This window comes from Panthera pardus, unplaced genomic scaffold (genome assembly GCF_024362965.1).
Source record: "Panthera pardus isolate Hobbes unplaced genomic scaffold, ASM2436296v1 HiC_scaffold_20, whole genome shotgun sequence".
Classification (NCBI taxonomy): Eukaryota; Metazoa; Chordata; class Mammalia; order Carnivora; family Felidae; genus Panthera; species Panthera pardus.
Window position 1 is genome coordinate 22,659,460 of NW_026526766.1, and position 22,389 is coordinate 22,681,848.

The 22,389-nt window shown below is 42.2% G+C and overlaps 1 protein-coding gene across 9 annotated transcripts in view; it reads right to left on the reverse strand.

Annotated features, from left to right (window-relative positions):
* The window catches only part of TLE1 (TLE family member 1, transcriptional corepressor), a 91,360-nt gene that overhangs the window by 52,746 nt on the left and 16,225 nt on the right, over positions 1-22,389 (reverse strand). For 3 of the 9 annotated variants that reach the window (XM_019436095.2, XM_019436101.2, XM_019436094.2), the window contains 2 exons: positions 8,949-9,011; positions 7,449-7,553 (listed from right to left, as the gene is read on the reverse strand). The exons of 1 other annotated variant lie outside the window; for it this stretch is intronic. In XM_019436095.2, coding sequence (XP_019291640.1) covers positions 7,449-7,553; positions 8,949-9,011 — 168 coding nt within the window. The remainder of the gene's footprint in view (positions 1-7,448; positions 7,554-8,948; positions 9,012-22,389) is intronic. 5 more of the 9 variants (XM_019436097.2, XM_019436096.2, XM_019436100.2 and 2 more) reach the window with 3 other exon arrangements.

A 22,389-nucleotide genomic window follows, 5' to 3' on the forward strand; every position in this document is an offset into this window, starting at 1 on the left:
TGCGCTGCGTGGAGCCTAACGTGGGGCTTGAACTCATAAATCACTGGTGAAATCATGACCTGAGGAGAGATCAAGAGTCAGATGCTCAACCGACTGAGCCACCCAAGCACCCCTAGGTAGATCCACTTCTAAAACCATGTAAAGTTTTGATGAAAAGATGTTCAATGTCAGTAGCCATCAGGGAAATGCAAATCTAAATCACAAACAAGATACCATGTTACACCCACTGGAAGAGCTAGCATCAAAAAGATGGACAAGAACAAATGTTGGAGAAAATGTCGAAAAACTGGAATTCTCATCCACTACTTTAAGAAACAATCTGGCAATTGCTCAAAAAGTTAAACAGAGTAACCACATAACTCGGCGATCACACTTGTAGGCTTAGACTCACAACAGAAGAAAATGCGTCCACACGACATGTACACAACATTCACTGTGTTTTATTCGTAACAGCTAAAAGGTGGAAACAACCTAAATGTCCATCAACTGATGACTGGATTAATACATGTGATATATTGGTACAATGGAATATTATTCACGAGTAAAAAGGGTTACAGTACATGCTACATGAATAAACCTTGAAAACTTCATGCGAAGTGCAAGAACCCAGACACAAAAGGCCACATGTTATAGGATTCCTTTTCCATGAAATGTTCGGAACAGGCAAACCCATAGAGACAGAAAGATCAGTGGTTGCAGGGACTGGGGGGTGGGAGGCATGGGGAGTAACTGCTAATGGACATGCGGTTTCTTTTTGAAGTGATAAAAATGTTCTAGAATTAGCAGTGATGGCTGCACAAGTTTGTGAATATACTAAAACCCACTGATTCGTATGCTTTAAAAGAGCGAATGTTATGGTATGTAAATTATACATCAACTTTAAAAAAACACCAAAATCTAACTCTTAGCAGTCCATCGCCTTAACCACTCGGCTACCTCGTCTGCTCAAAATTCGAACTCTTAACATGGGGTGCTCTACTTTCTACTCTGAAAAGAGAGAAAACATGATGATGTCTTCTTCCAAGGAATCAAGTACAGATCACATGAATAGATGCGGGTAAATGAAAAAGTAAACAATGCCTCAACAAGTTTTCTAATAACTAAAAAGCACACAGACTATTCGGAAGAACCCAGACTTTCAAGCCAAGCCCTGCATTTGGCAGACATACCTACATCAACTCTCAGTAAAAATCTAACCTGAACCAAAGAAGTGGGATACATGTAACAGACTTTGCAATATTGCTCCTTCTCCTTGGAAAATTAATAAATGGGCTGGACCACTAGAATTTAGGTGGAGGGTATATCACTAAATGTAAGTTAGCAGAGCTAGAAGATCCATGCTTGTTGTAGCCATTTCATTTTCTCCTCTTGGTAGCAGGCTATGCATTATTCTCCTAGGGCAAATTTGCTTTATAAAGAAACTTACAGCTGGGTTATTGATGGGCTTTCCAGGGATTAACTGCATACTCATAAGAATAAGAGGCTAACCTCATCCTCTTAAACTTCACACACTACAATCCTATAGATAGCTGACAGCTACAGCCGGAGGAGAAAAATAATCCTACATTTTACTAATCCTTAAACCAATCACCTCATGCAACAATGGGGAGCCTGTAGGTCTACAACTCAATCTCTTAAGGACAGGAAGTCTACTACAGACACATCAGGAGTTTGTATTCATAGCCATCCCCTACACAAACATAGATAGTCAGACATCACAAAAGCCCCCAGACTTCTCTCGTTTCATACTGAGTTGTTTCAAAACATAGAGAGTTATAAGTTTGCCTATGAAGCAGGAATATACACATCTGACCAATAACTGCAGCTTCAAAGGCCTTGGCAGAAGTTCTATTCATGGAAAATTAAGTCAGACAAGATCCAAATAAACAAGAAAGGAAAAACAAGGTGGCCTACATTAACCCTAAATGTTCGGAGTTCCTGAAGTTCACAGGCATTGCTACGGGAAATTGCTCAAATGTTCTTACATCCAACACGTCAGCACTCGGGCAGCTATCAAATATCAGGCATTCTGTGGTATGGGAAGGGCAACCCCGCCCCGGTCATCTGGTCACCTCTTCTCTCTCTCTTTCCAATTCCATCACAATGATCTGTGCAATCCCTCAGTGCCAGCAAAAGCCTTGTTTCCCTTCCTCTTAAGGAAGCCAACGGGGTCTTATCCTCACTTTTGCTTCTCAATTTTCTCTCCATCTGTTCCCCAAATTTAACTTTTTCCTCTGTTTTGAACCTTAATTTTGCTCATCTAAAGTCAAATAGCCGACATTTCTTCACTGCTGCCTCCTTATTAAAAGTCATTCATGCACGACAATGGAATGGCAGGAGCAGAGCGTCTGGATGGGTCTAATCTCAAACACCGACACCCCATGTAACCACTAGAGAAGACAAAAGGGGAGGTGACCCGCTACTTGCAGCCATCACCCCTCATGGGCACTTAGGCAAATGGACTCACAGATCTGCTGCAGGTACTTAGAGACGAGGCAGACAGAACTGCAGTTCAAGGAGTCAGGACACCATGCTGGATAAAGGCTGCCAGTCAAGGTCTTATCCCCACAAAAGCCATGCAGGGTAGAAGGTATTATCCATCTATAGATGGTGACACTAAAGGAGGTTAACTGACTGTACAGGGTCATAAGGCTACAGAGTGGCAGCACCAAGTGTCCTACTTAAGTCCATTTGATCCTAGACCTATGCTCTGTCCAAGGTAACACAAGGCAAATGCTCTTAGGAAGATGAGTACAGAACACCATGAAGTTGGGCAGCCAGTACTCGGATGGAAGTGGACATACAATCATGCAGGGTTTGTTTTGTTTTGTTTTAAATTACACTTGGCCAATCATTTTTTATTTTTCAATCAAAAAGCAACTGGGGCACCTGGCTGGCTCATCAAAAAGCAACCGGGCGCCTGGCTGGCTCAGTTGGTGAAGCGTCTGACTCTTGATTTCAGCTCAGGTCATGATCTCATGGCTGTGAGATGGAGCCCCGAGTCATGCTCCATGCTGTGTGAGGAGCCTGCTTTAGATTTTCTCTTCCTCTCTCAAAAAAACAAAAACAACAACAAAAAACAAACAAAAACCATCTTTCTTTCGGAGTAGAGAAACACTGGCTAAGAAAAAGTACAAGGGAACTTCCTGGGGTGAAAGAGAAAACTTGCACTGCAAAAGTAGTGTGGGGTACAGGGTATGTGCACACACCAAAGTGATCTATATGTGTAAGATAGGTGCAATTCACGAGCACCAGGGTGGCTCAGTCAGTTAAGCATCCAACTCTTGATTTTGCCTCAGGTCATGATCTCATGGTCCCTAAGTGTGAGACCCAAGTCAGGCTCTGCACTGAGAGCAGAGTGCCTGCTTGGGATTCTCCCCATCTCCCTCTCTCTCTGCCCCTCCTGCTCTCTCTCTCTAAGATAAATAAATAAACCTTAAAAAAAAAAAAAAAAAAAAAAAAGATTGGTGTGGGTCACCTGGGTGGCTCTGTCAGTTGAGCATCCAACTTTGGCTCAGATCACGATCTCACAGTACATGAGTTTGAGCCCCGCATCGGGCTTGCTGCTGTCAGCACAGAGCCCACTTGGGATCCTGTGTCCCTGGTTCTCTCTGCCCCTCACCGATTCACTCTCTCTCAAAAAATAAATACTTTTTTTAATTAAAAAAAAAAAAAGATTGGTGCAATTTAGAACAATATAAAATATACCTCAATTTTTTAAAAAGCCCATATGTACAAATATATATGTATCTTCGTGATCTATATTAATTACATGTGACATAAACCCATTAAAAGATAACACTAATTATCTGGAAACTAATCTCAATGAAAATCAATTATTATTATAGCAAGTAGAAGAAAAGTTCTTAGTGCCAAACTCCCCAAATAATACAAGGAAAGGTGATCTTGAAGAGTCCTTGAATCATTTTCCCTGCCTTCAGGGACGTTAACTATTCCAAAAACTGTTGTCATCTAAAAACCTATTTTGTTTTGAGCATTTTTAACAGAATTCTAAATTGGAAAAAGAAAAAAAATCTTCTAAAATTTTTTTTAATGTTTATTAATTTTTGAGAGAGACAGAGACAGAATGTGAGTGGGTTAGAGGGAGAGAGAGAGGGAGACACAGAATGTGAAGCAGGCTCCAGGCTCTGAGCTGTCAGCACAGAGCCCGATGTGGGGCCCGAACTCACAAGCTGTGAGATCATGACCTGAGCTGAAGTTGGGACGCTCAACCGACTGAGCCACCCACGTGCCCCAAAGAAAAAAAATATTTTGAGGAAGACTGCTTACATCATGGAGACTGTCCTGATGTAAAAAATGAATAAATTTAATTGATTAAATAAAAAAAAAAAATCAAGGCCTCCAGTAAGTTTCCCTTCCCACCTGTTTTCTAAAGCACGAGTGAGCTGTGTCAAACCAAATAAACACTGTGCCTATTAAGATCTCTGCATTATTAAATACTTTCTATTGCTACAAGAACATAACTTGTTTAATAGCAAAAGAGCTTATAAAAAGCAAAATTCAGGAATCAGGGTTGCAATTATTCCACCAATTATCAAATACACTATCAATGAAACTGTTGAGAAAAAAAAAAGTATGGCCAAACTATTTCAATAGTTTCTCCAAATATCAAGTATCCAAGAGACTTATCTTTCTTAAATACCAGTAATCTGTAAGTTAAAGGCAGGTGCTATCTGTAGTGGAAAAGATTTAAAATTCAGTGTTTTTTGTCAGGTACGAGAACTAAGTTTGCTACGCTGCTGAGAAATGGGTGTCATTAATTCACTCAACAAGGACGCAAAAAATTGAACCTCTCTCGTCCTTCTCCAAGACCATCCAGAGTCCCAGGACACAAGCTGAGCCTACGTTAGAAGCTTGGTGTCCTTGAGAAGATTTCACTTTTTCCAGGTTTGCTAAAGAGAAATGTCTTTAGCCCTGCCAAGCAAGCAGTAAGCCCCCTTGATTGTACCTTAAAGGGAATGAGAATGTTTCGGCTCATTTGCATTTTAAAGGCTACTCTTTCATGATCTTTCACACTTGTAATAGATGTCTAAACCGTTAAATTACTATTTCTTTTCTTAGCCTGAAAGTCGATGCAGACGAAGAGCGTGGCCTCTCCCATTGTTCTTCATCCTGAGTCGTTCCTGAACAATACTGACAGCTGCTATCAAACCGGGCTGCATTTACTCTGTGCGCAGCTGCTGCTTGTAGGAACAGACAGCCTCCCGGAGCCTCCTCCCCTCTGGGGAGACAGGTTGACACACTGCATGTTCAATGAAGGGGTGCAAAGGTCCACTGAATTGTCAACCCAATTTTATGCTACTTCAATTTTCCGGGACGCGCACAATTCCTTTCAAGCAAAAATCAAGCATATGCCAGAGCATGAAACTTACGGTTGCAGGATAATTATTGATCACTACGAACTTTAAAAGAGCCTTCTGACATAAATTAATATACTGAGCCAAAAATTACAATTATAAAAAACTGCACATGCTGGAGACATGCAATTGGCATTAAGTCTTGTGCTAGGCCCAATTCACTGATTTGAGTTATTGTTGCTAGCTATCAGAGCTAATCTGCCTTTATAATCTCAACAACATGTTTCCTGGATGAAAGCCATTCATAAAATTAGCGATTCATCTGCCCTTCTAGAGCAACCTGCTATTTTTATTTTCTGATTCAATTCAAAGTGGGTATTACCTATAAACATCTGGTTAATACAATTTCCTCCTTTCTAATGTGGAGGACTGGGCAGTGCCTTTGAGAATTTGTAGGTACGAGGATGATATGTAAAAATTGAGAGACTATCAGAAAACAAACATGTTCCACAAAGTTTAACTGGGTACTTGAGAACTGCTTTGCATATGTTTTTCTTTAATCAAAACAGGCTTTTCCATCCTCATTCATTTGGGTTAAAAAATTTCTGTGCTCGAGCTACAAGTACAATTTGCTATTAGTCTTTGCTAATCAAACACGGTACATGCAAAAGTACCAGCGAATATTTGATTTGATCTCTGAAATAAAGCAATTCATTACACAAGAAAAGGGTACAGAAGGCAGCCGACAAATGCAGATGTAATTGTGTTTTTTGTTGAAATGTGATTAGAGAGCCCACTAAGTAACAGTCAAAAATGTGATCTAAAGGGGGAGAAAGGCAGAGCCTGGGTCTGGGGGAAAGAGGAGGAGGGGAGAATTGTTTATGCAGAGCTAAGCTGTCAAGTGTAATAAAGCAGCTTGAATAAAATTTAAGCTGAAAATCCACTGAAGCTCCCCATTTCGGGGAGGAAAAAGCTATTAAAAGGAAATGAAGGTCACCCTCCCAGTTTATTTCACCTAATTGACTGCCAATAGCTTACCACAGGCAACCCGACTGCAGATCCGCAATTGAGAAACTGATGAAAGGAGAGTTTTCAAGCTGAGGCTCATTCTTTAATCCTCCTTGGCTCTTATGTTTTTTCTCCATCTCCAGTTGGGATGTAATTTTAAACCCTGATGGATTAACTGGTTCCATTGTCTGTGGCCATCATTGGACTATGGCACTCTTAATCCGTACAGCAGCATGTCTAATTATCATTACAAAGTGTCTGAGGGAACTATAAAGACCAGCAGGGCATCTTCTCACAAGCAATTAACATAAATTGATAAATGAGTGATTTGAATCCGCTCAAGGCAGTCACATATGAATAAAATCAGAAAGGATGGTCCCTTGTTTCAGCTACTTCTCTGGCTTAGTCTGGAAGGGCAGCAAACATGAGAACCATCCAGGGTCCTGCAGTGGCGGGGGAAGGGCTCATGCAGGGGATGGACCGCATGGTTCACTGGGCTCATTAATGCAGAGCAAATGACCTGTGATTGACAAGCAGTCGCCAGCATGGAGTGCTAACTGAACTCAAGGCAGGAGAGCAGAAACCTGGTGAAAGGCTAGAGAGCACTGGGGCAGACAATTATCACTTCTTCAACGGCAAGAGAGCGCTCTTTTCATTGGGGTGCCACTTAAAAATTCATGAAGGAGGCACAAGAAAGGGAAAGAGCAGTTACATTGGGTCTAATACCCTAGATGACCAAAGAAGGGATAATTCTGAGACCTGTCTTGACCTCTCTGTGATCCAAAGGTATAAAAAAAGGTATAAAAAAAGCCAGAAGTAAGGGAAGTATATACAACTCTAACCTGAAGCTCTGATTTAACTAATAGAGCAAGGGTGATTTAAGTGTCAGAGGATACACGGCACTTATGTTCCCATTGAAAAGTAGGTATTTCTTCCCCTCCTCAACATGTTGCTATCACCTTCCTTATGCTCCTCTGTATTTCCCCTACACACCTTGCCATACCTAAGCCCCCCTCCCCCATACTTATCAAACAGGCCAATGTTAAACCACATAACACTATACAGATAGGTAGACAGATTAAGCCATCAAATTAATAAGAAATGAAAGCTGGTTATACACACTGTAGGAGGTAGACCTGGAAGGCCACGTACCCCGATGATGGCATTCAACTCTGCCATGGTCACCTGTTTGGCACGCTCGACGGCCTGGGCCACCTGTTGTTGATGCTTCGAAAACAAAGAGAAGAAAAAGTGTTAGCAGAGAACTTCACTGTACCTTCCAACAACAACAAAAACACAAAGGCACATGCAATGCAGATCAAGGAGACTATGGATTCAAATGTGAAGGTTCTCAAGCACTTACTGCTATTTCACAGAACACAAGTACAGCAGGAAAAGGAAAACAGAGAAGGGCACTTCCCTATTTCTAACCAACACTAGTCCCCGCTTAACTTCAGATGGGAATTTGGGGCTTGGAATGATAGAAAAGTCAAAAAGGATATCCAAACTGATAACCCGAAGCCTTAGAAAATCAATAGTATGGGATTCGGAAGATCACCCTGGCCTGCAAAAGGGGTTTGTTGTAAGTTTGAACAGGTAAAGTTTACAGCTAGTTTAAAACCCCCATTTCTATACTGAAAATTTAAACTTGAAATCTTCGATTACTTCTCTGGCCAACAAATCTCAACCCACCAGCAGTTTTTGGGAACTCTGGGAATTCCTCTCCTTCTTTAGCCTTTAGATTTTTCATCCTCCTGAGGGGAAAACGAAGGACCCCCCACCCCCCCCTCAACAATTAGTTCACACACTGGAAACACCCTGCATACCTCCCAACTCCACCCACAAATAAAAACAAAGCCACATCTTTGTTCTGGGAAGCATGAGACTTTAGCAGAAACCAGGATTACTCAAGTCTAACAACATGATGCCAAAGGTTAACAAATCGAACTTGTAACATCAAGTAGATGTTTTAGGCAGGAAAAGGCAGAGGGGTGCTATCCAGCAAGGAGCAGCAGATACCAACAAGAACACACACCCAGTATTCTAGCTGCGGGCCCAAAAAGCTTTTACAGCTTTTCTGTCTCAAGACACATGCATCCTGTACACACTTAAAACAGTTTAGCATTTATCGGCATGTATCCGAAAGTAAAGTAAACTTGAAGAGTATGAACATCCGCTTCCTTCGTGGACAGCGTGAAGTCAACCTGACTTGAGGTACAAGGACCGACCAATGAGACACCTGCTTTCATGGTCAAGTCAACCCTGATGGAACTATTCTGAAAACGCAGCAAAGGAAAAGCTCTCTAGAGGAAGGACACTTGAATCAGCAGCAGCTACCAGGCTTATACTACTCGTCAAAGAAAAGAAAAGCTGTTCTGTTTGATCGTCATTTTGCAGTCTTCCACAGGAAAAAAAAATTAATTTGGGGTTGAGCTACTGTCACCACTTTTACAGTGTGCCCTCAGATCTGTGAGATGGAATAGCAGGGGGTTTACACACTTCAGCTGTAACAGATGTTCTTCACACTTGTTCCTTGTGATAAAATTAACATCTTAAAACTAGCTAATTTGCAAACAGAGAAGCAACATAATTGCACTTTAACAGCTGAACAGTTTTACTTACTTCCTGAGACAGAAATGGAATGACTTGTGCACAAATTGTATTCAATCTCTTGGCGATTTCAGTCTATAAAGACAAAGCCAGATAAATGTTTAGTATACTTCATAATCAGTTCAGAAAGATAAAACTTCATGCCCAACACTTGAGCCCTCCACTACCTCACTCTCAAGGGCATAAAACTGGCTTTTCCCGGCCTGTGCTGCTAATATTTATCTGGAGATAAACAGCAGATATTAATCCCACTTGCAAAGTAAGACATAACCACACGCTTTATTGGTCACTTAAAGAAAAGATAATGGGTAGTTTAATTGAGTTGGGAAATCTGCATGGTTTAAGGCTGTATGATCCTTTAACCTGGTGATTGCCAAGCCCCTTGTACGCTTATTCAATTATGGTGTACCAACACACATTTACACTGTTACAGCAAGTTTATTCCTACTGGTGTCAGAGGCCAGCGGGGCAGGGGCCCGGTCAAACACCATCTAGCTTTCAAGACAAAGTCGAGAGTGAGAGAGAAGAAAGGAGCCCACAGACCTCCTTCCTGCTTGTCCCCACTCTTTTTTTTTTTTTTTTAATGTTTAATTTATTTTTGAGAGAGAGAGACAGAACACAAGCAGGAGAGGAGCAGAGAGAGGGAGACACAGAATCTGAAGCAGGCTCCAGGCTCTGAGCTGTCACCACAAAGCCCGACGTGGGGCTCAAACTCATGAACTGTGAGATTGTGACCTGAGCCGAGGTCAGGTGCTCAACCCACTGAGCCACCCAGGTGCCCCCTTGCTTGTCCCACCTGTTATACAACTCATATTCGACTTCAACGTTAGTAGCCTTCACTGAGTCTCGCTGTCTCAAACAAGCCAAGAAAAACATTGCTGAAACAGAACCCAAGTCCAACATGAGGGTCATATTGAGATGTTCTAGGTATTTGTCAAGTTTGCCCACAATTCAGCATCAAATGCAAACACCTCCCTGACAGAGCCCAAGGGTCAGCTGAACATAACAAAATGTGTCCTGAGTGTCTGTGGCACAGACTATTGTAAAGAAAGCAGAAGTCCCTGCCTCGAGTCCAAATCCACAGCAGTCCCTCTGCTCTAAGGAACAAACTGGCCAAGAGAAGAAATAAAGGTGCTCTGCTTCCAGCCTAGGGGAGAATCTACCTGCCCACCCCACCTCCAACATCCTCCAGCACTGCAAAGCAGCTACGCTTTCTTCTAACTCTGAAGAACCAGTTCCGCTTGGAAAAAAAAAAAAAAAAAAAAGTCATCTTAAAAGAGTCCCAGCGTTGACCTTATTTATTTCATCATTTTCTGTCAATGCTTACTAATGCCACCTCTATTACCGAATTAGGCAATGAAAAGGAACATGAGGAGAAGAAAATTATGAAGTGCACAGACCATGCCCTTGAGAAAGCGAGAATGGAATAAGTAAGATGAAGTAGAAAACTCGGGAACTGTGTAATCAAGTACATTAAAAAGAGCTGCCTTTGTCCTCCAAGATGATTCCAGTTAAATGAGCAACAAGGCCTTTGGTTTCATGGGATGGGATTTAGGCCAACCCAACCATTCTCCCTGACCACCAATGAGCTAGGGTTACATACAGACCTTGCCTTGGAAGAAAGGGGGAAATGACTAGCACAGAGAGCAAACCCGTGACCTTGCTTTAACCAGCGGGGCAAATAGATCTATGCAAAAAGGCTGAAGCTGTACCAGGTGCAAAAACAGAACTGGGTGAGCCCCACCCAGCTCGTTTGATCACAGCCACACACTCAAGCTAACTCAAGGTCATGGTTCTCCTCGAAAGTATGGGCGGGCTTCCCTTTCTTTCACAACAGGGTTCTGCACTATATGTTTGGGTACGTGTGAAGGAGTAGGGATGCCCTTTGTGGACTTGTAGGTCGTCAGCCTCCACTCCATACATCCCAACAGTATTCTGTATTTTCCCCTTCTCAAAATTTCTAAGATTTTCCACTTTTAGAGATGATATATGCTCACTTTGAGCATACACAGGCACACACACAGCTGTATATACAGAAATAAAAAAGAAAGTTAAAATAACCTTAAGTCTATCATCCATGATTAGTTAACATTTTGGTGATTCTGGAAAGCATCATTCCAGACTTTCATTATATATGTGCACACAAGCCCAGAGGGGAAACAGCTACTTCTACACGAAGAGGTCCCATTATAAACACTGCTTTTCCATAATATGTTATGTCTAGGAAAAAAAAAACGTATATGGGTACCTTTCCACTCAATAAATACACATATGACGGGCGCCTGGGGGCTCAGCCGGTTGAGCATCTGACTCCTGATTTCGGCTCAGGTCATGATCTCACGGTTTGTGTTGGACTCTTCGCTGACAGTTCAGGGGGTGGGGTGGGGGAGTCCTGCTTGGGATTCTCTCTCCCTCTCTCTCTGCCCCTCCCCTGCTTGTATGTGCTCGCTGGCACTCTCTCTCTCAAAATAAATAAATGAACTTAGAAAAACAACAACAAAAAAAGAACACCATCCACTATACAAGCATGCTAGTGTTTAAGCACTCCTGGTATCTGTAGATATTCATACTTCACTTAATTTTCCGTAATTACAAACTCTGTGTGGAATAACCCGCTACATAGATCTCCAAAAGGCATCGCTAGAAGTGAAACTGCTAGGTCAAAGTGTATACATATTTTACATTGTAATGCATGCTGATAAAGTACCCAGCAGAGAAGGTTACAATTTACAGTATCATTGGTCTATGAGGGGGCTTGTTCTCCTACCCAATGTCAATATTGGGTTTTGTTGACCTTTCTAAAATCTTTAGCCACCTAGTAGATTTTAAAAAATGACCTCATTTTTATTTGCATTAGATTCTCCCTTAAGTTAAACATCTTTTCATATTATTTATTGATCCACATTATATGTCCTTTTCTCTATTTTTCCTTTGGTGTTTCTTCATCGCTTTTTGTAATACTCCTTTCCATATGACAAATACTGACCCTTTCCCATAGTTTTTCCAGCTTGCCACTTGTCTTTCAACCTTGCTTATTATGGATTTTTTTGCCGTAAGTAACTTTAAATTTTTATGTGGTCACAATAAAGAATTTTTTCCTGTGTTCCTGGCTTTCAGGCCAGGGTTAGAACACCCCAAAATTATAGAAGCCATTCTTAATTTTCTTCTAGGGCTGTTAATGGAATTTATTTTGTTTAAGAAGATGTAATTTGTAATAATAATTATATGTGTTATTACATAAAATGGCTTTAAGGGAGAACTAAACTTAATTGCCAGGGGACAGTTAAGACTCTGAATGGAATGAACTCACGAACCTTTAATAATATCAAAGTTACTAAACACAAAAGGAGAAAAGTACAGATTAAAGCAGAGACAATATAAATTAGGGGAGAGTAGGTAAGAACGAAAACAGAAGAAGGTTAAAGATCAAAGCTCAAACCAATGAAGAAACATCAAAAGCCATACCATCTGCCCCGGGAATTCGCAATAAATGATCTGGAGAAAGAATGGAAATAAGAAAAACAGAGGAGGTTCTTATCCTAGCTGTCCCCTCCTCCGCCAGGTCTCAAAGCCCTCATCTTAAACTATCCTCTGACACGTGAGCTGGATTTTGAGCCACGAAGCTGAATTCAGATCTCACCTCTGACTTATTGACATTCCTCCAGCTGCCCTGGTTCTCCACAAAGAGAGTACCTACCCTCCCGAGGATGCCACTTGCTTCCCTGATAGTATGCTCTGGGCGTTCTAAAATATCCCCCCCCCCCACCCCAGGACGGTTTCATAAACATTCTTCCCAGCCCTTAAATAAAACAGTGTGGATGATAGCATAAAAACTGACAATAATTCTTCAGTATTACCTCTTGCCTGAATGCAAGGATATTCTTGATAAGACCTTTCATTTAGCACAAATTAACAAGGTACAGTTTTCCACTTGTGCTTCTAATTCCTAACCACAGAGTTTGCAAGCAGGTTAAACTGGACGTGTGACCCTGCTTCAGCAGGGATTGAGAAAGTTCTGTGACTCTTTCAAGACTGCCTTCTACGTCTTCCGAGGGCTGGACAACTCCGGGGGGGGGGGGGCGTTGAAGGGGGGAACCTGAAGGCTAACCATATTTTCCACCTAGAAATCCTTCTCCTGCCCAAAGCTGAAGATTATATTCGGTCCCTGCTAATAGTCATAACGCTTATAAATAAACTTTCCCTGTGCTTGTATTTCTGACACCACATAAGGCAACAACATTAAGTCAGCGTTCAAGAGCTTTCCCCAAACCAGATTTGCAAGGAAACTTAGTGCCCAGAAGCTTAACCAGCAGGTGAAAGGCTCCAGTATCAAGCCTTACTTCATGAACAGCTGCCACACTGAAGCAGCAAGCAGGAAGCAGGAATCCAAACTGCCTGTCCAGAAAGATCTTCAATTCTCCTTGTCAATGCCAACTCCCCATACTGATTTGGTTATAACAGGGTTGGCTCTCCTAATCCAAAAACTTGGGTTTGCATCTCAGCAAATGAGTAGGAGGTGTCCTCAGGGAAGTCACTTCAACTGCTGGGCCCCAGGTCTCTGCCAACCTGCTTTAGTGTTTCATCAGAATCAAGTGAGCAAATATGTCAACTATAGCTACACTACTACAAAGTGCTATGCTCTTGGGGCACCCGGGTGGCTCAGCTGATTAAGCATCTGACTTCGGCTCAGATCACGATCTCACAGTTTATGAGGTCAAGCCCTGCATCGGGCTCTCTGCTGTCAGCACAGAACCCGCTTCAGAGCCTCTGTCTTTCTGCCCCTCCCCCACTTGCTCTCTGTCTCTCTCAAAATAAACAAACTTGAAGGAAAAAAAAAAAGACAAAGTGTTACACTCTTACCCCAACTCTTGAAGGCCTGTCTCAAATCCAGTCAGAAGCTGCCCCATAACACCAAAAACACTTGTCTAGGCCCTTCAAGATCTTCCACAGCATTTACTGTCATTTACCAAACTAAGCCTCTACGTCAATTTATTTTTTAATTTTTTTTTAACATTTATTCATTTTTGAGAGACAGAGCATGAGTGGCGGAGGGCCAGAGAGACAGGGGAAACACAGACCCTGGAGCAGGCCCCAGGCTCTGAGCTGTCAGCAGAGCCTGATGCAGGGCTCGAACTCACAAGCCATGAAATCACGACCTGAGTGGAAAGGTGGAAGCTTAATCGATTGAGCCACCCAGGCGCCCCAAGCCTCTATGTTTAAAATCACATTTACATGAAGCTTCTGTACAGTTTCCTACCAGCTTTTCTGGCATTAAAGTCTTCTCCGTGCAAGATGGGAAGCATGAGAACAAGACATCCACTGAACAGGGACACAGCTCCTCACCATACCTGCCCCACCAACACTGACCACACGGTATACATTCAACACACTTTGAAAGGAATGTTTCACTAAAACTAAAATGGAATCTCCATACACCCTAAACTCAATGACCAAGATGCAACCAGATAAGATGTGTCTGAACAGTGTTTGAATAAGGCTTTGTTCACATGAAGAAATCATATCTAAGCAAGGAGAAGATCCACGTACATGTATTTTTTGACTGAGTTAAATATGGTCAAATACTTCCAAGGCCAGCTATGAACCAAACCCTGGTGTATCTTTGCAGGGCTTTTGAACTGAACACATGTTCTTCCGGGCATCTGAACTTAAAAGTTGTAGGATCTTATGATTCCGAAGAGCTCGGCTCTCCAGTTTTTCATACTCCTTATACCTTCCATCTACTTACTAGCCTGAAGAGTCCACTCTCCAACGTCTGCCCATTTCTCCACTACACAGAGTAATACAGAATGAGTGTTGTCTGAAGCACAAAACAGGGCGAAGACTGCTTAAGAATAATTGTCCATGGGTCTCCAAGCAATCCAATGAATGGCACCTTGCCCAAAGTCTGCTTAGGGAGGGGAAACTCCACCACCATTAAATTGCAAATTGAAGGATCATAAAAAATGCTGCTTGTGCTGAGGGCTGGCAAACTGATCTTTTGGTTTCCTTGAACCAAGCGGGAAGCCAAGAGAAAAACACAGTAAAGTGTTGGTAAGAAGTGTCTGGCAACAGATAAACGGGCAAGAACATGAAAACAAAGCATACAAAAAAAGAAATAATCTCTAAATCCCTTATGACTGGAAGTTTCTGAGTCTGTGAATTGACAACCTGAAATACAGAAAAAAAAACCCACAAAAAACAGTTCAATCTCACTGACAACCAAGGTGGGTCATTCTGCACCAGTTAAGTTAGTTTATTAAAAAAAAAAGAATTAATAAAACCCAACAATGATGAGTCCTCTGGGAAGCCAGAACAATCAAACATTACTGATGACAGAGTAAATTGGTATAGTCGTCTTGGAAAGAACTCGGCAATGTGTTTCAAGAGCATGAAATTATTCAAACCCTTTGGTAAAGCTTCCCACAGCTAAGAATTTATCCTAAGGAAATAGTTCAGATGAAAAGCATTCCATGCATGAAGCTGTTCACTGCGGCACTCGCTTCAAAGCAAAAGAGAAAAAGCCAGGTAAAGATATAAGAGCAGTTCAACACATCACAACCATCTGCAGAGTTTTTGAAAAACTTAACATTTGCCCTCCTGATATATCAGTTGTCTAATACTAGGAGAATGTTTAAATATACTACATCAACCCAAAGGCATGGCTAGCAACCATTAAAGTCATTTTTATGGATAATGATGCTTAAATGGCCAACACATTTACTAGGTGAAGCAAGAGGGGAAGAACAAAGATGTGGTGTTAGGCTGCCTATTCAAAAAAAAAAAAAAAAAAAAAAAAAAAATACGCATGTGGCCAAGCACTGTAATTTGATACCCAAAATAAAAACAGTAATTATGCTGGGGTGGCAGGGTTATCTGTAACTTTTTTTCCCCCTCCAGTGGCCTTGGGAACACCACCCTTGATTTACTGTTTAAGTGTATGATTACATGGGGAAGGGAGAAAAGAACGGTCAGACCCACTCACTACTCCTGTGACTGACAAGTGGCACTGACTTAAACCCTGAAACCCTTGGGGTGTGCCCAGCCTCTTACAACCCTCTTATCACACATGGAAAAACCAATGTCTAAAGGAAATGATTGGCCCAGGATCATAAAGCAAGATTAGAAACCACTTTCTCTGCCTAGTCCTTTCTCTAAGAAGTAGAAGTGGGAAATAGGGACACACTCAAAACCGGAAACAAAGCTGATGAACTCAGCCTTGTTTGCTAAGCAATACAGCCAAACAGGACCACAGCAGCTCAAAGCCAAGAGCGTGTTATTCCTCAGCCAACAATGGTACCACAACAAGTGGCCCCAGTCTGTCACTGATACGGCAGAAGTGCTCTGCAAGGCAGAGCAGGAATTTCATAAGGGACCTCCGTTAATAAATTGCAAATAAAGAGTAGCCGCCCCACTCTGCATTTTCATCCTCCCCTTCACAGGCAGAGAGAATCAGTGCATCAGCCCTAACATCAGACAATCTAGCTCCACCATAAAGCAAACTCCACAAAAACACATCCACGAATACATTTCTATAATCCTAAAGATGACATCTGATATACCTAAGAAAAATTCAAGATGTTTGAATAAAAACTGCGTACCTAAAATGATATATGCAAAACACTGTAAACAATCTTTCAATACTCTGCCCTGTCCTTTACAGGAGGAGAAAGGCTCCTTGCCTGGAGAACTTCTTCAGAAGGTCGGCTATTTAGCAGACCTCCACATGCCATCCCAGCATGATGGCACCTTGCTTCACAGGTATGCTAATGGAAAGATAATTTTATCTTATATTCTAATGAATCAGAGTAGCTTTCTGTTTAAAATATAAATACGTAGATAAATGACTAACCACATTTTGGGGAAATCCAAATGGAAAGGGTCTGGTGTCTCTTTGAGGTTTTAATGGTTTAACGAGGTTGTCAGTGGTTTTCAAACTTAAGGGTGCAGTGAGATCACATGAAAGCCTTGTTAAAACACAGATGACTGGGCGCCTCCCCCCCCCCCCCCCCCCCCCCCCGCCCCCAGACTGAGTCCAGAGGTCTGCAGCCCAAGCATCTGCATTCCTAACAAGTTCCCAGATGATCTGCAGCTATTGGACCAGGAACCCACGCTGAAAACATGGTCCACCAGGACACTGGCTGCAGCGACAACTGCTTAGTGCACAAACAGGGCCGACCCTCTCACACCTGTCAATCTGTACAGGTTCCCAGAGAGAAGGGGCTGAAAGGTTAGCAAAACCTGTCTGGGGTCAGAAACAAGCAGGTAGGGAGGTCAGGCCCATATCTCCCCCAAGGCCTTGCCACAGAAACAAGCAGGTAGGGAGGTCAGGCCCATCTCTCCCCCAAGGCCTTGCCACAAGCCACGGAGCCCTTCTCCACTCAATTTTACCAAATTAGAGCAAGACAGGAACACAACCGGGGGGGGGGGGGGGGATGTAGGAGCACATTTGCCTACTGTGGGAAACCTCAAACAATATTCATTTAAATGATTCCATCCCTGGCAATGTAGTCTCGCCCCTGCTTAAACCCTATGATTAAAACAAAACAAAGAGTACCAGATGACAGAAACCCTTTAGTGGCTCAATTAATCAGAACAGAAGTCACCAATTACTGGCAGATAATAACTTTTATGTCCTACCTCCCCCTCATTTGGCAGCTCCTACCGTGTTCTAAACCTGAGCCCTTTCCAACTGGGCGCATACTCCATCCTCCCCCCTCCCCATCTTTCACACTCCCGGCTCCTCTGAAAACAAGGAGGGGTTAAAAGGAAGGGGAGGGGGAAAAAAACCCCTGCTGAAGGCTGCTGGGGCTGAGATAGCAACACTAATTGCTCCCATTCTCTGGCTCCTCGTGAGGCAGATTGTAGGGGCCTGCATCTCCGGAGAAAGCTCTCAGCAGAGCAACTCAAGTGCCCTTAATTGTTTATGTTCTTAATGCAGAGCCTCTTGAATGCATTCATTTTTAATAGCAGGCTTGAGTGTGGGGCCCATCAAAGAATGACAAAGCAACTCTATTCATTGGTTCTCTGTCCTGCAATGATGGTCTTTTGATTTATTTGCAAATGACAAGCCTGGCAGGCCCCACTTGAGGGCTGCCCTCATTTTTTTTTTTTTTTTGTAAGAATTCAGTTGCATTTTCCAAGATGAAGTTGAGTCTGCAACACTGTGTATTTGTGTAAAAATTTTCCCCCTTCAGTTCCTTCTAATTAATGACTTAAATGTTTTGACCCAACTGTTGCCAAGCAGAGCATTTGGGCTTTAATTTGTCATTTTGGTAAAGATGCATCCTTGACAAAAGCATCGCAGCTGTTTCAGGGCTCAAACAGCACATTTCCATTATTCAGAAACCCTTGTTACGGAGTTCAGCAAGTGCTGCTCACATGAAATAGTACGGACTTGTCCCGTGATGGAAAAAGACAGCTTTTGGTGGCCCTTAAAGGAAAATGCACTGCTATGCCACAGAAGGTTTTCAAGATACATTCCGTGGGGTGAATCACAGAACACGACCATGAAGTCACCACCTATTGTTCTCGCTCTGGAAAGAGAACAAGCCTCTCCTGGAACACACCCAGAGCAAGCCCACACCTTTCACCCTCTTCACGGGTCTTAGTCATTAGGGAACTCATGAGAAATTAGATAATATCATACAATAGCAGGGTTAGTGGGAGGAAAAGCAGACTACATCATCCTGGCACGAAGGCTAAAATTACAATTACGAAAATAAAACATGCCTATGTAAAGACAAAGACTGCACAGGAATATGCAAAAATCCAGTTACCTCTGAAAATGGGGTTTAGGAGGCTGTTCTTTTTCAAAAATTGTTAACATTATTTTCCTCCCAAAAGAATGTAGTAACACCTACCTTTTAGAACTGTGTAACCTGTCTTTGGTTGGTACTGACTTCCAACCGTCTACAATCACCATCTCCACGTCTTCCGTCACGACAAAGCAAACAACCAGTGCACATTAACTGTATAAAGCCCTAGCCATCATTATTAGCTTTACCATTAACCATTGCCTCGTTTCCCACATCTTGTTTGGAGATCACTGAATAAATAGTTGGGCACTGAGTATTTCCCTAAACAGGTTGGAATCTTTAGCCAATCCAGATAGTGGGAAAGGAAATTCCAGCCCGAGGTGACCATGAGCCAGGGATTCCCAAACTTTAAAAAGCATGCTGCAGATGAATGACCCACACACATGCATGACGGCTGCTATTCTTCTTCCAAAGCAACTTCTTAGGGAAAGAAAGCAGCTACCCTACCGGGAGGCCTAGCCCATCAGTGCCATGTGGCATGGCAGCAGAATGGCCACAAGTTAGATACAGGTTTGTGATGGTGAGCACCCAGGCAAAGCCTTCAGAGCCCCAAATTCAGTCTCAACTGGGAAGTCCCACCCCTGGGCTTTATTCCTCACAGGCTGAGCTACTGGAAAGGTGGTCCTTTGGGAAGGAAGACAAGGTTCCTGGCCTTTCCCAGTTGGAACCTGGGATTCTCTTTCCAATCCACAATCGAAGAAGCCCACAAAGCTCCAGAATGCAGCAAGTATGGGGGGCAGGGGGAGCCATCACAGGCTGGGAGCCACTGAGGTAGAAAAAGAACCGTGCACAGTGAAATCAACAGTCAAGAAACAAATTATTTTCTTGAAAAGCATCTTAGATCATGATTAAAATGAAATGTGGGATGCTGGTGAAAATTTTCAATGCATACTCCTTTTGCAAAAGTTTTTAAATATTTAGAAGAGGGTAAGTACAAGGATTCTAGATGACAGACTTCACTAGTGTATTAAAGATTCACAGAGTATTTACTCAGCAATGCAAGTGGAGGCAAACAGGAATATCATTTTAAATATAAAATTAAATTACTAAAAAAAAAAACCAAAAAACAAAAAAACAACCCTGACCATAGCATCACAATGCAATCTGTGGAAAAATCTAAGCAACAAAAAAATTACCAACTCTTCAAAACAACAATCAAGCCACTTTGGGGGTAGGGGTGCTGCATGAGAGATATTTTATTCAGGGTTACATGGATTGACCAAAAATATGTATAATTAAAAGCATGTCAAAGAAAAACCCGGAGTCCCCTTATACTGAGTTGTCACGCCAACTTGTAATTTGAAAATGAACCAGCGTTATGATGTCACTGTGTTGTCTAAGCTATACTGAGGAAGCATTACCTAGAAGGGGGAACAATCAGGGCCATGAATGTGAAAACAAGTTATAAGCCACAGGCCACCAGAAGTCACTACTCCTGTAACTCACCAGTTCTTTTACAAATGGACAAATCAATTTATATGCTTATGTGTGTTTTTAGAAAGCATCCCAGATACCCTTTCATTCATTATGTGGGTTTGGGACATGTCAATTCTTGTTTCCCAGAGCAGCAGAAACCAAACTGAACCCTGTATTCTGTTACACTGGTTCCCACCAGGCTGGGCTGCCTCAATAATGCTGAGCTCCTTCTGGAAGAACAGAATAGACTTCCTGCCATTTGGACTGTGAAACAGTAATCCACCAGGGAATAAAGGTCAATGTTGCACTTTTGGTCATTACTGAATCATTTGAGATGATCTGTGGTGAGGATGAGAGGAAAATCGAAGGCTGAGAGAACACTGCAAATGGCCTGACCTCAGACCAATTTTCATCTCCATCTGTCTAATAGACATGTGGATAAAAGGCCCTCCCCCTCCCTCCTTCTGGGCCACTCGGCTGTTTCCAAATCCGCAGCACAAGCCAGGAACCAGTTAAACAATACATTAATGAGGGGAAATAACCTCCTAAGCCCCAGACCAACGCTTACTCAGGTTTTAGGCCATCGGCTAAAGTTTGGAACGCAATTTTCCAGTCTGCACGCGGCACTGCAAAGTAGAAATTTTAACGAATACGGAGAATCCTCTGCAGTGCAGGGGCATGTTCCAAAATCTCCTTGTTTGTACATGCAAATATATGCATACTTACACCTCCACCCCCACCAAAAGACATCCACACGATTTCTATTACATCTGCGAGCACACACACACAAAGAGGGAACAGCAGTAGTTCCAGAAACTGCATGCTGCTATGAAATAAATCTTTCTTTTTCCAAGTGTCCAATTAATGCTGCTTAATCATTATTAAGGCATTTCAATCCTTAAATACAAAATATTTCTGGGAACGCAGACCCTAATTATCATTTAGGCCATGGAATAAACATTAATATCCTGACTTTATACTAATACCCACCCCTCCCACCCCCCTCCCCGCTTCACTGGTTTGGCGGAGCTCCTTTTTTAAGGTAATGTTGCACCATATATAAGTTTAGGCCCCCACAGTATATCAATGTCAAACAACATCGTGTCAAGCTAAGATTCAATTCAGGTAAGTGCCACTGCCAAATTTTCTTGTTCCCAGACGGGCTTTAAGATTATTTTATTGCTTAAAATTTAATTTGTTCCAACTCGTGTCTCCATGACAACGTTGGCTAACCCTGCAAATCATTTGGGTAATTGGATATCTTATCTTTCTATTGCTCTCAAATCGAATGATTCTGCTAGAATTGTAACAGCCAATCAAATTTACAGTCCTCCTGAGTAATAGACTTGGAAAAGTAGCCACATTCATCTCCTCTTTACAGCCATATTAACCAGTATGCGACAAACAGTAGAATCTGGTCTTCAAACTATACTCCAAATTATAAATGGTGTCAATACCAATATTCTCACAGTGCAAAGTCTACTCAAAAGCTCCTTCTCTTTTATACTGTTTTAATTTGAGAAGCAACAATTGGGATTCATTCCACACAAACCCTGAGCAATTTCAGTACTTGGAAGGAAACTGACAAGAGTAATTCCACAAGCTAATCAGAAAAAATAAAAATAAAAATCACAGCTTTTTGGAGGTATCTGACCTTGTGATAAAATAATAACCAAACAATAGCTACGCAAGATTCTATCAGTGCACTGACATTGATCTGTCTGGGCTCTTTAGGTGGGTAAGCCATATTTGATGCATTAGTCAAGAATAAGAATGAATACAGAATTCAACAACTAGCTCAAAAATCTCTGTACCCTTAGAGAAAGCCAAACATGTAGTCAAAAGTGACACCTTTCTGTATTTCAGTTAATGTACAAATATTACAGCATCTTGGGTAAGTCTATTATGGAATACAGATTTCTTAGGAGATTCAAAAGTCAACAATTCCCCTCTTGAGTTAGTGGTATGCTTCTGGCCTTTGGTCAGCTAAAAACTACAGAAGCTGGACACATTTCAGCGGTCCAATTCCAATCTTCTGGGTAGCTGTGCAAGGAGACTGGCTCTGCAGGCAGGAGCTCGTGGCCCGAGCACTGTAAAAGAGCCAGCGGCTCACAAATGGAAAAGGCTCCAGAACCCAGGCCAACTGGCAGGCTGAATGGGTTGTGGAGAACCTCGTGCTTCCCCTGCAGATATTCAGGACTTCAGGACTGCTTCTCTCAAGC